Raw genomic sequence first — 13,693 nt, forward strand, 5'->3', positions numbered from 1 at the left:
ATCTCACAGTGCCACGGGGAGGGAAGGAAGAACCAAACAAACAAATGACTTTTCATTCATTCATAAGGAAGGAAATAACTAAAAACACGTTTGCTAAAGCTGTCAGATCAAGCAGCATCTGGGTGTTTTTTTATTGCCAGGACTCAGCAATCACAAGAGTTGATAATGGGAGGGAGGCGGAGATTTTGCAGGGGCTCCTCAGAACAGTCCAGTATCTCCTGGATTGCTTCAATCAGTCACAGAATGCCCTGAGTTGGAAGGGACCCACGAGAATCATCAAAGTCCATTTCCTGGCCCTGCCCAGAACACCCCAACAATCCCACCACGTGTCTGAGAGCACTGTCCAAATGCTCCTTGAGCTCTGGCAGCCTCGAGACCGTGACCATTTCCCTGGGGAGCCTGTTCAGTGCCCAACCCAAAAAGCCCTTGTAGATACTGTCCCATGCAAGCAGCTCTTGAGGATTCAGTGCTACCTTGGTTAACATCTGTAGTCCCACCTTGCATATTAAACCTGCTATAAAACTTCACCCTGAACAAGAAAATGCCACCTCAGTGAACAATTTTTGGTGCTGCTGAGGAGCCCAGTCCTGCAGCATCTACAAGAAACCAAGCCAAAGTCTTCAGCCTTGGCGTGCAGAAGGCATTGCCTTGGTTTCCACATGGTGTTGGATCCAACATAGGACAGGATGGAGATTTCCTGTTGCTGCATCCCTTTGCTCAAAGACCGGTTTCCTGAGAGAAAGCCAATCCATCCAAGCACCTGGGAGATTTTCTCCGTTTTCCAACATCTCTCCCAGCCCAGATGAGATGGGGAGAGTTGTAGATGGAGCTCATTCCCTGCAATCACTGTCACCAGAAGGAAGCAGCTTTCAGAAACACCCTTCTCTCCTTTCCCTGCCTCTTCCAGCTGCAGCCAGTGCTGCTGACTGTGGGACTTCAGGGAGCAGGGGGGGAGGGAGGAAGGAAACTGCAGAGGACCATTCCCAGGCTTTGAACGCCACGTCAAGGGTTCTCCACAGGCAGCTTTGGCCATCCCAAATTGGAGCAGCCTTGCCCTACCAGGGTGAGCTCTCCCTTTGCTCTATGTGGTGGGGGCAACACGAGGCAAGGGCTGGAGGGGGAAGAATTATCCAAGGAAGCAAAACCTGCAGCTGTCAGGGCTCCCCCAGCCCAGGACAGGATGAGGAAATGTCCTCAGCAGACGGCCCCATCTCTGAGGGCTTCCCAGGGCGAGGAGTGCTCTCCTCGGATTCAACACCTGCCTCTATAACTCCCCTTGGAAACTGTCCAGGATGCAATTTATTTCCCTCTGAGGGTGAGAGAAATCGATGGGATTGTGAAAAGAAAGCTCAGAATCCCTTTCCTGCCTCCAGGTAAACGTACACACACAGGAAAGGTGGAGCACCTGCATTATAAATGAGGAAACACCAGAGAATAAACACGCTGTGAGGAAGGAGCCAACAGATCTCCCCTGTTCCTGACCTTTGTTTTTCCATGTTCCTCATTTACCTTCCATTATTAATCAGTTGGGGAGGCTGGAATGAATGCAAACAGACCTCTCTGCTCACAGGAGAGCTCTCAGGTTTTGGTGAGATGGGCACAGAGAGCTGGGACTGAGCTTCAGACCCTCCAGCTGCACCCACGTGGATAAAATAAACAGTTTTGGTTTATCCCAAGAGAACTGGCACAACCATATCCTTCAGCAGGTGCTCCCGTGACCTTTCTCTGAGAGCTTCCTCGTGGTCTTTCATTCAGATAATGTCTGGAGTGGCCCATGGGTAGGACAACATTTGAGTTTTGCAGAGTATCCCAAGTTCTTGCTCTCTGAATGGAGAACTCCTAATGGGACATTTCATGGGGCAAACCCATGTTTTACAATTTCCATGAGATCTGGGTGGTTGAGCTTTCTTGAAATCTTCTCTGAAGTCAAACACACACTTACAAGAGGCTTTCCCCTCTGTGCCTTACAGAAGAAATACCCTCTCCCCAAAATCCACAGTGAATATTCCTGATAACTCCAGAGAAATATCAGGGAGAACTTGCTCACCTAAAACCATAAGCGAAGTTTATCAACTGCTTTGTTCTTTCTCCACTGTCCTAGTTCTGCTGCATTTTTGGCTGTGAGCCTTTATAACACTAATTATTATTATGATATTATTATCATCACCATTATTAATCTCTGCTGATTCGAACTAGAAGGGATTTTCAATCTTTACTCAGCATAAGTTTTACATGTTCCAGAAGTACCCAATGTGTGCACGTACATAGAGATATGTGATAAATAAAATCCCTTTATTTAATCAACCAAGTCTGTGCACACAGTTTTAAACCCACGTGTTAAAAATTCTCTGTTTGGTTTGGAAACTGAGCTTGCAGGCTCAGACCACAGGTATTAAACACAGCCACAGCAGAGGAGCAGAGAGAGGGGAAAAAAAAAAAAAAAAAGAGGTGGTGAAGACACAAAATCACCTCCAAACCCTCTCTGGCTTGAAAATAAAGCAGATAAAACCATTCCTTGCCTTGAAATCCACCGGCCACTTTTGTGCCTGCAGCTGAATGTCCAGTCAAAGCCACCTCTTGACCAGGTCAGATCAGAGCCTCTAGACCTGGTGCTGCCCAGCAAAATGACAGAGGTGCCAAAAGCTTTCTGAATTTAACTCTTTGTTGCCCCAAAAGCCCTGGGTGTAATTTTCTGTCTGCAGACTCAGGTAATTGCTGGACGTTACTCAAATGAAACCCAGACCAAAAGTATAAATGGAGCCTCATAAAATTCTATTTACCTGCCAGCCCAGTGTGACTCCTTGGGTTTGGTGGCTGTTTTTTTTTTTTTTTGTTTTTTTTTTGGCTATAGGAGTCAATCAGCAGTAATCTTTTCTTTATTGTCTTGAAAAATGTCTCTTGAAAAGCCAAGCTTGGTACCAGCAATCACTGATCTTGCAGAGCCGGTTTCGCAGCAATCATCTGTCCCTCAGCACAGCTCAGCCCCTCAGCCAGGGGTGATGGGTCAGAGGAGCACGGTGGATTTGCTGTAACGAATCATTCCACGTAGCAAACACACTGAGCAACAGTTCCCACATCCAAATGTCTGGTCTAACTTATTCCTTGCTTCGTTCTCGGGGCTGGGCTTGGCTGTGCTTTCACCCAGCTCTGTGTGCAGCGCTCACGCTGATGCTTGTCCCCATCACGTCCTGCTGGATGGAGTTATAGGGCTTAAAACTGTCCCTGAACACCCTGAACATCCTGGATGTTCCACCTTCTCCCTCTGCACCCTCCTCCAAGGTTATGCACCTTCGGAGTGACTCAGAAGTGCACAAGAAAGAGGACGAGATTGGGTAGGTCCGGTTAAAACGAGGTTCTTGTTATTGCTCAATAGATCTGTTCTGATTTCAGGCACTGAAGAAAGCAAAGGGTAGAGGTTGTTCCTGAAGGTGTTTCCTCCCTGGAAGTGTTGAAATCATCCCTGGAAGTGTTCAGAAGTTGCGTGGATGTGTCACTTGGGGATATGGTTTAGTGGTGAACACCACTAAACTTGAAATGGGTTAATGATTGGACTTAAAGATCTTAGAAATCTTTTCCAATCTTAATGACTCTATGATTCCATAAATGGGCAAGTGGAATCTCAGTCACCCATCCTAGCAGCTGCACACCCCAAAAATTATGTGGTACCCCCTAAACAAGCAACTCATCCTAATTTCCTTTATCCTAGGAGTTGGGATGGGAGACCCAGTTCATCAGGACACGGACTCCTTGCCACCTCCAGGCTGGGCAAAGCTTTGCCAGTCCACCTGAAACACCTTCTTGGCTGCTTCTTTTATGTCTTACTGGCATTTTCAGCAGAGATAACAAGGATCAAACAGGTTCTGGAGCTCTGGAGAACCTCTCACCTCCCAGACCTGAGGCCAGACTGAGGAAGGTCCCCATGGTGCAGCTTTTCCGGGGATATTTGGGAATTCACTCTCCTAGGCGTCAATCTTGCACCTTGTAGGCAACACTGAACTCACTTTAATAAGGAAAGGAATAAAGTGATTTCCCATTTCACTGATAACCTGGACTCTGCCTGAAAATAAAAACCCCGTATGGAAAATTCCGACAACTAAAGCTTCAAGCCCGACGTGCAAAGACTCAATCCAGCTAAATCAGGAAATTCCCTCACGGTAATTAAAGGCACTAATTGATTTGTGAAAACATCTTTGGGATGGGAGCTGAACTTGGGGGGGGGGGGATTTACAAGCCCTGCTCCTAATCCCCAGATACTCCAATCAGACCAGTTTGACAGGGAAGCAGAGAGCTGTGGGTGAACGAGGGGAGACTGAGATTCCTTATTTTGGATCTTTTCAAGGCAATATCAGTGCATTTAATGACCAATTTCTCCTTTCTCGAGGCCATTCCTGCAGGCTCCTGAGAGTGTTTGATGCCTTCCACACTCAGGGCAGGTGCTGCTCTCAGATCCCTTCGTGTGAACCCTCTGGGTTCACCAAAGCAGCATCAATGGGGTGAGGAGAAAAAGGGATCCCTAATGAGGAGGAAGCTGTTGGAGAGGGCAGGGAACAGGATTCCTTTTGTGTTTCAGCTCAGGACAGAGCCCTGGGGCTTTCAGGTGTGATGGCCACACCAGCAGTGCTTAGTCCTAAGGCATCAAACCCATGGAGGCTGTGGGAAAATGTAGGAATTGCAAGTCCATGGAGGCTGTGGGGAAAGTAGGAATTCCTGCTTTCAAACCCAAGGGAGATTTACTTCTCTAAGCACAATTATGATGTTTAAGCCCGGGTTTAAGGGATAAGTGGCTGCTCCTGCTGCCATGCAAAGCTTGTTAGTCCAGAGCAATGGGGCCCAAAACACACACATGACCACAAGCACCAGGAATTGCAGCTTTTAGGGATACAACTGTGCAGTTTAACCAGCCCCAGTAGCCTGTAAACTTCACTCAGGGAACATCCTGGTGCTGGAGATAGACCCTGAGCTGCAGAAAAGAGGGAGAAAGCTTCAACTCTAGGTTGGAGACCTGCTGCACCCACCTTAAAGCACAGAGGCTCCGAGGATTCTGGTGAGTATTAGCAGCTGGATCTGGCTGCATTAAACCAAGAAGCTGTGTTCTGATAGTGAAGGCAGGGTGCAGGATCATTTAGTTTGCACTATGTAGAGTTTGTTTTGAGAAAAGACCCTTATCCTGCCCATCCCTCACTGTGGGATCTGTGGAAATTTTGCCCCAGGGTGCACACTGAGCAGCCGAGGTGTTACTACCACACACAGCAGCGCTGCTGGTCTTTCAGTCTTCCCAGGAGGCAAATCCACCAGCCCTCATTGTCTGGGCTCTGGGAAGTAGCTCTGCACCAATTCTTAGTGAACACAACTCTTGGAAAGCAGGACCAATAGCACCAAGGACCAATATCATCACAGCAGTGCTGCATTGGAAAACTGTGGGAGGTGGCAGGGGGTTGCCATGGGATGCTCACCTGAAGATGCTCCACTCAGGCTCGATCCTCAGGATGGTTGGATCTTCTACATACTCATAGTGCAGCTCCTGATGTATCTTGGCCTTGTCCACTCTCACAGACACCTTCACCTTCTCAAAGCCCTCATAGGAGGCAGTGGTGTTGCAGACAATGTGCTTGGTGGATCTCCTGGGAGCAGAAGCAAGGAAATAGAAACCAGCAGCAAAACAAACGGTGCCAAAAAGAGCCCAGCTACTCATACTTATGTCCTGTGACCCAAACCTGTGCACTGTGAAGTGCTGAAAGTCACTGCTCCAGGAATGTGGTGTGAACTGTTCATCTGAGGAAGTGCCACTGTGTTGCTTTATCACTAGTTTAAATAAAACCACAGGAGCCATCATTTCTCAGGGCTCAGAGTGAAAACTGAACCCCAAGGGAAGTCCAAGCCAGGCCTGTCTACAGAAAGCATTTCTCTGTGATTAAATATTTGATGGATGTTTCCTTCCTGCCTGTGGACAGATGCAGCAGCACCTCATAAAAGGGGTGTTTGCACCTCAGCCTTCCAGTCTGGGATCATTAAGTTTACTTTGCATTAGGACTGTAAGCTCTGTTTAAGTGCACTTTGCAGCGTGCCTGGGACCTCTGGAAAGTGCTAATACAGTGGGGAGCATTTTATGATTATACTCAAAGAGGATTCTGCATAAAACTTTTCCTTTTGGGCTGGGCTCAAAAACCAGCTCCAGGTCTGAATTTTGCATCAGCGTTTTCCTTCCACAACAAGCCAAAAATCCAGGCTCCCAACATCCTCAATCTCCCCAGTCCTGTGATTTGTGATGCAGCCTCATCTTACACCCTTAGAAAGGGGGTTCAAGTCACCTTCAGTGGCTGCACCTCCAAATTCCCCTGGAAGACAATGTTCAATCCTTCCTAAAATTCCCCAGTCTCTTCAACAAGCATCTCCGAGCAGCTGTGGTTCCCACTTGGCACTTTAAATCACAAGCTGGGACTTCAGCCTCCCGAATTATAGATGCTGGATCACACCAGAGTCATGACAGGCCGCTAAAGAGGATCCCCACAGCCAGGAGAGGGAAGGGCATTGCCCCAGGGCAGAGCTCCCAGGTCTCCTGTGAATAAGCCCTTTCTCTGCCAAGGACATGTTGGGAGAAATGTGCCAACTTCATCTTCAGCCTCCACCCACACTGGCAGCAAAATGTGTTGCACTGGGTAGTTTTTGAGCTGCAGGAGCCCCTGGGAATGGGATTCAGGCTCATTCTCACAGGGATCAGGGAACATTCAGCAGGTAACACTGACATTAAGCTTCTCTGAACTGCGGTTGAACAGGAGCCAACCCAGAACTAAAACATTGCAAATCATCCATTTCTTAGCACTACAGGACTACTCTGGGATAAAAGGGAGGTGGTTTAATGCTCATAAGTGATGTTGTCAGATTTTCTTTGTCACCTCTCCTAAAGCAGGGACATGAAAATGAATCTTTTAAACGACGTACTCCCGGCGCAAGTAGCAAAGCGCGGGACCGTGGAGAATTGTAGCGAGATTTGACAAGAGGCCACGGGAAAAAGCACATCAAATACCAATCAAAACAATGAAATAAATCCTATTCTCTCTCCCCAAAACATGCTCAGTAAGGCTGTGCATGGTGCAGAATGCACAAGTCCCATTGCTGCACAGACACGGCCGCGGGCAAAGGAGACACTTGAGGGACAGGTCGCAGAAGCCTCCTGACTATAATTGCTCACATCTTTCACCCCCCAGGCAGGAGCAGGAGCAAGGACTCATCTGTACCTGTAGAAGAGGCAGGGTTGTCTCCCAAAGGTGACGATGACGTTGCTGCCAGCGTTGAGGTTGTTGCCCGTGATGGTCACCTGGGTACCACCCGACACCGGTCCCCGCTTGGGCTTGAGGTCAGAGAGGGTCAGGGTCTGTGAGGGCAAAGGGTGGTGTTGAAAACACAGCAGAGGAGCAGAGGAACCTTCCCTGTCTTGTTGCAGTTAATGTGGCACATGATTTCAGAAGATGACCGTGTCTTCTGGCCAACAGAGGACACCAGTCCTATCACAGATATCCTGTTGGAAGGCCAGGTGTGGTGGGATGAGTTTAGACTTCATCCCAGTCACTTCACTTCTGCAAAATCAGATCTGCCCTTGTACCCACTCAGAAATACTCTGCTTCCAAAGGCAGTTCCATGCCTGGAGCAGCTGGAGCCATGGTCTCCCTCCTCCACTGTGTTTGTCTGACACAGCTTGGGTGTCTTTTTGCCATCAGGCAACACCAGCTCTGCAAGATAACTCGGGTCCTGAACTGCTTGATTGGATCTTAATTGGGAACCTCCACCTCCAAACTACGGAGCTCACAAGGGAGGAAAATTGTTTGGTCTTGAAAAGATCACTCAGCCCTACTGATCTGAGAATCACAGGGTGGTTTGGGTTGGAAGGGAGCTGAAAGATCACCTTGTTCCAAACCCCTGCCATGGGCAGGGACAGCTTCCCCTAGACCAGGTTGTTCAAGCCCTGCCCAACCTGTCCTTGAGCACTTCCAAGGATGGGTCAGCCACAGCTTCTCTGGGCAACTTGTACCAGGGCATCCCCATCCTGACAGCCAAGAATTCCTTCCCAATACCCCATCTAACCCTGCCCTCCTTCAGTTTAAAGCCATTCCCCCTTGCTCTATCACTCCAGGCCCTTGTCCCCAGTCCCTCTCCAGGTCTCTTGGAGCCCCTTTAGGTACTGGAAGGGGCTCTCAGGTCTCCTCAGAGCCTTCTCTTCTCTGGGTAGACCCCCCCCCCCCCCCCCCCCCCCCCCCCCCCCCCCAAGGAGAGAACAGAACCTGCTGTTGGGTTCCACAGAGATGTCTGCAACCTCCCCCTGCACTCACAGGGTTTCTCCCTGGGCTGAAGGAGAGCTGTGCTTCAGCAGAGAGTCTGAGCTTGTTTCTTGCCTCTCCCACGTGCCCACATGTGACCCCTGATCTTTCTCTTCTTCTTCTCAGATTTGGATGCTGAGACAGCCCAGCCCTGCAGGACTGTCGTGCACTGACACTGCATGGCCTTGCTCAGGTTGAGTGTCCCCTGAAATGCCACAGCCACAAAACCCAGCACTGCTCACTGCTTTTCCTTTCTCTGCTGTCTTTCAGAGCCTCTTTTCGAGGCATAACACAGCCCTGTGTTAATATATCAAAAAGGGCCACAATTCCTTTAGAGGCCCCAAATCTCAAACCTCTTTTTCTCACCCTCCTGCCCTCCCTTCTTCCCCGAATCAAGATAAAATACTTGCACTCCGAAGGCACAGATCACCCTGTTACCACAATGCAGAGAGGAGACATCAATTTTCAGGGAGAAATTTGGAGTTACAGTTTATTCTTTCATTTGCATTTTAATAGAAAAACTTTCCATTCAGTCCCAAGTGAAAAGCTACTATATGCATTTAAATGAAGATTATTTCTTTCCCCCTCTCTTTAAGAGTGATGACACAAGTGCTTGAAGCTCTCAGCTCCTCTGAACGAGCAGGTACATCACGCAGCCACCTTATTGAGCTTTGGAGACCATTAATCCATGTTTATAAAACCACCTGACACACACCACAGCTCCCACTTTCACACACACACACATACACACACACACAGAGCCTTCTCTGTTCCTGTCCCCCACCCCCCCACCAACCCCAGCCCTGGTTAATCATTTTGAAAAACAGCGGCCAGATTTCCATTTTGCTTTTGTTGGAGATGCAGCTCTTGGAGGAAGGGCAGAACGTGAGAATCAGACACACAGCTCTGCAGAAGGATCTGTTGTCAGAGCTGGTCACTTCTCCTGCTCAAACTCGAGGGTTTGGAAGCTGTTTTTATAGTAAGAATCACAGAATTATTAAGGTTAAAAGCGACCCTGAAGATCATTGAACCCAAACGTTAAGCCAGCACTGCCAACCCTACTACTAAACCACATGTCTAAGCACCACACCCACGTGTCTCTTTAATGCTCCCATGGACAATGGTTCCACCACTTCCCTGGGTGGCCTTGACATCCCTTTCCATGAAGAAATTTTCCTTAATGTCCAACTTAAACCTCCTCTGGAACAACAGGCTGGGAGTGGCCAACTTGGTGCAATAGTATCTGGTTCACAAACCACAGAAGAACATTTGAGTTGAAGACCCAAAACTTTAAGACCCCATCCTGGATGGGTTTCCTGCCCTCTCCTCAGAGGTGGATAAACCAGCCAAGCCCTTTTGAGGATCCTCACCAGCAACACTCCTTGGCGAAACGTCGCAGTGTCTCAGGCCAATCTTACAAATGGGTTTGTGGCTGAGCTTTCAGAGTTGTGATAAACCATTAATTATTCACAGTGGCCTTCATAAATATTGCAGAGCATGTTCACAGTACAGCTCTCAGCCTCCAGACTATTCACCATTTCCTTGCTGGTGAAAGGTGATGGAAAATGCAAGATGTGGCTCTCCAAAAGGCTGAAGTGGACAGTGACAAGGAGGGAGATTGAAGAGGAAATCTGCACCTCTTTAGGATTTTGCCTACTTTTCTCAGCTCCCCAACCTCTTACTTTCCTCCAGCATCTCCTCCACACAGGCTGTCCACCATCAGAGCTGTTTCTGATGACCTCATGGTGCATGTCAGGACCTTGATTCACACCTCGTTCCTCCCGGGAACAAGGGTGGAGCAAGATGTGACTCACACAAGGGTTTCTATCCTATAGATTCAACAGCAGCAGCAAGAGCGGGAAGATGGAAGGGATGGATGGGAGATGCTCTCCTAGGACAAGGATTTCAGGAGCAGATCCAGAAGAGATGCAGAGTATCCCACATCACCTTCACTGAGACACAGTGTTCTCATCTTAACCCAGAATAACGTAAATGTGCGTCAGCACCTGAATTGAAAAGTGAAGATAATTTATTTTTTTTTAATAGAAAGACTGTGGCAATAATCACAGCAAGAAAATGAATAACTTTGAAAAAAAAACTTCATTTAGATCATCATAAATTTAATTTCAGCTTTGTTTCCCTTTTGGCTTATTGTACTCTCTAACGCAATGTGCAGTTTTCGATCACGGATGAGTTTAAAACAAACCAACAGCCTTTTGAATTTAAACCTTCTCATTAGAAATGTGGAGAAGTACTGGTGTGGCACCACAAAACTAAGGTGCCACTTCGTTAAAACACTGAAATTAAATCCTCTGATGAGCTCAAAGCACAGTGTCTTTCAATTCTCGCAGGAGAGGGGGAGGCTTATTGGCCAACTTTGGGCAAGTTTTGCCTCAAACCTTTTGAAAAGCGATTTTTCCAGAGGATTTACTATGAGTCAGAAAGCCACATTTATCTCCCTTCCTTAGTTTTTCAAACATCTTCCTTCCCTTCAAGCTGCCAGAGATACCAAGGCACGCTGAGATGCATCAGCACCTCTGCCCTCCTGGCAGGAACATCCAAGGAAGCCAAAAAACCACAGCTCCTGCTGTGAAAGCACTGGACACAGGAGAGGGAAAATATGATGGGCAGGATGGAGAGCCTCTGTTTTTTTGGGGATATTTTTGTGTGTCTGACACAAAGGTACCGAGGTGTGTTGAGCAGAGAAAGCCCTGCTGACTGCGAGCTCCCGCACGGCTGGGAATGCTGGCAGCGGGAAAGCTGTCACAGATGGACACGGATGATCAAAACCAGACAGTAATTTCAAGAGTGGCAAAGGTGACACATGGAAGTGTAATGTCCTGGAAAGGGCCCTTCTGTCTGCCTGGCAGGGGCTTTGTCTCGTGGTGCTTCTCTGCCCCCGCCCCGGTAACACCTGAGTGACATCGGAAAATGCAGAGGATGGAGAAATGCCCCTGGCTCGAGGGGGAAACCTGAGACATTTGCATTCATTACCAGTCCCTCTGCCATCAAAGAAATGCTCAGGCATGTGAATAATTACAGAAAAGTCCCATTCCCTTACAGGAGTCGAGAGAGCTTTTGATGGGAACAAAGAGACCTTCTTCACGTCAAGCCTGCACAGATCTGCACAGATCAAGGCCAGGCAACGCTTGCATGTCCACAGCAAGGGGCCTTAGAGGAATAATCAGGTCTCTTGGACAAGGAACATCATCAGAAAGGAGGAAAAAACCCACGTCAAGTGCACAACATGTGTTTGTGCTTGAACTGAAGTCCGAGCTTGCAGGTGTCCATCGTTTCATCGTGGGGCATCCAAAACATTTGCCCACGTGCACTGAGCCCCAGTCACATCCTACAGCTTCCCAGCAGCCTGATCTGGATGTGTCCTGATCCCAGCACTGCTGGGATGGATGGGATGAAGAAACCCCTGGGGGAATCCAAGAGTGAGGAGGAAGAAACCCCACCATGAGCATCCCACTGCTCATGAAGACTCAGTAGGAATGACTGATGGCAACTCCCAAGTTTCTTCTGGAGGACACTGGGGGTATTTTTCCATTTTCTTTTTTTTTTATCCCCTTCTTTTTTTCCCCCCTTTGTTCTTTCCTGTACAGCATTTTTAACTATTAATGAGAATTTTCTGTGCTAATTTGGACTGTGGCCGTATGGAACTATAACTGGACTAATAATCTGGACTATTATTAGATTGTTAAAACTTTAATTAGACAAGCTATTTTTTGCTCAGAACAGGATGTTGAAAGGGAATGGAACGAACAATTTGGTGCCCTCAGAACTGCAGTGAAGAGCTCAGAGACTCAATATGATAAAGCAAAGGGGACCAAGGCCTGAGGACCTTCAGGGCCAAGGACAACTTCTTGCAGGAACTTACCATGAAGTAATAGAGCTGTGAAGACCTGGCCATGAACTCCGGTTTGCACTCAGCCACGCAGATTTCCACAAATCCAGCATGTTGGCTGGGCTTGGCCTCCCCCATCTCACACACTATCCTGTGGAGGAAACACAGACCAGAAGCACAGTCTGAGGGATGGTTTGATGGTGTTGGCAATCCAGAATCCAACCTGGGGACTGGGTTATTCTTTAAAAAGTGGTGGCCTTTGGCTGTTGGCACTTGGTGGGACACACGCTTTGGTGGTGTAAATATATAGTTTCACTTCAATATACTGAGAAATTCCAGGCTGAGGTTTGACCCTGGTGACCCCTCCGTCCTCCAGGCTTGCATGGTGGAGGCAGCTGTAAACTTTAATGGTTACTCCTGCTCAGAATGATCTCAGGGTTGCTGCTGCCCAGTATGGAATTAAACACCCATTTTCTGAAAAACAGAGGGCAACTTCATGGCATAAGCCACGAGAATCATCTAAACGTGCAATCCAAATACAGTAATAAATGGATTATCAGCTCCTGAGCTGCACGTGGGGAACGGCAGCTTCCACTTCTCAACTCCCAGGCTGGGTGGAATGGACTCCTGGGAAGGTCCTACAGGGATGACTGTCATTAGGTGTGCCCAGTGTCTGCCACACACCCCACTTACTGCTCTGCAGGGATGTACCCTTCCACCAGAGGTTTGCACTCCACGCCGGCCACTTTGACGTGGGACGCGATGTCCCGGAACTCCAGCCCCAGGTTCTCCCCACGGATCGTCACCTTGGTCCCTCCCTCGCGAGGGCCCGTCACGGGGTTGATCTGTGAACAAGCCAAGAAGAAGGAGAACAGTCAAATCACAATCTGTAAATCACAGAATCAGCCGGGTTGGAAAAGCCCCCTGAGATCATCCAGTCCAGCCTGTGACCCAACCCCACCCTGTCACCCATTCCATGGCACTGATGCCACATCCAGGCTGTCCTTGAACACCTCCAGGGATGGGGAATCCACCCCCTCCCTGGGCAGCCCATTCCAAGGGCTGAGCACTCTCCATGGACAAAATTCCTGCCCAATGTCCAACCTGCCCCTGCCCTGGCACAACTCAAGGCCAAGCCCTCTTGTCCTCCTGCTGGTTCCCGGGAGCAGAGCCCGACCCCCCCCGGCTCCCCCGTCCTGGCAGGAGTTGCAGAGAGTGCTGAGTCTCCCCTGAGCCTCCTCCTGTCCAGGCTGAGCCCCCCCAGCTCCCTCAGCCTCTCCTCACAGCACTTGTGCTCCAGTCCCTTCCCCAGCCTCGCTGCTCTTCCCTGCCCCTGCTCCAGCCCCTCCATGTCCTTGCTGAGCTGAGGGCCCAGAGCTGGGCATGGCACTCCAGGGGTGGCCCCCCCAGGTCCCAGCACAGGGGACAATCCCTGCCCTGCTCCTGCTGCCACACTGCTCCTGAGCCAGGCCAGGATCCATCGGCCCTCTTGGCCACCTGGGCACACCTGGATCGTGTTCTGTTTCCTGTC

The 13,693-nt window shown here is 49.0% G+C and overlaps 1 protein-coding gene across 3 annotated transcripts in view; it reads right to left on the minus strand.

The window, feature by feature from the left end:
- Positions 1-13,693, minus strand: part of LOC114061024 (plexin-A4) — a 440,892-nt gene that overhangs the window by 53,980 nt on the left and 373,219 nt on the right. For all 3 annotated transcript variants that reach the window (XM_027891006.1, XM_027891007.1, XM_027891008.1), the window contains 4 exons: positions 12,856-13,007; positions 12,196-12,313; positions 7,236-7,372; positions 5,454-5,621 (listed from right to left, as the gene is read on the minus strand). In XM_027891006.1, coding sequence (XP_027746807.1) covers positions 5,454-5,621; positions 7,236-7,372; positions 12,196-12,313; positions 12,856-13,007 — 575 coding nt within the window. The remainder of the gene's footprint in view (positions 1-5,453; positions 5,622-7,235; positions 7,373-12,195; positions 12,314-12,855; positions 13,008-13,693) is intronic.

The sequence above is a fragment of the Empidonax traillii genome, unplaced genomic scaffold (assembly GCF_003031625.1).
Source record: "Empidonax traillii isolate 1590-97213 ecotype Southwest subspecies unplaced genomic scaffold, ASM303162v1 scaffold306:size632451, whole genome shotgun sequence".
NCBI lineage: Eukaryota > Metazoa > Chordata > Aves > Passeriformes > Tyrannidae > Empidonax > Empidonax traillii.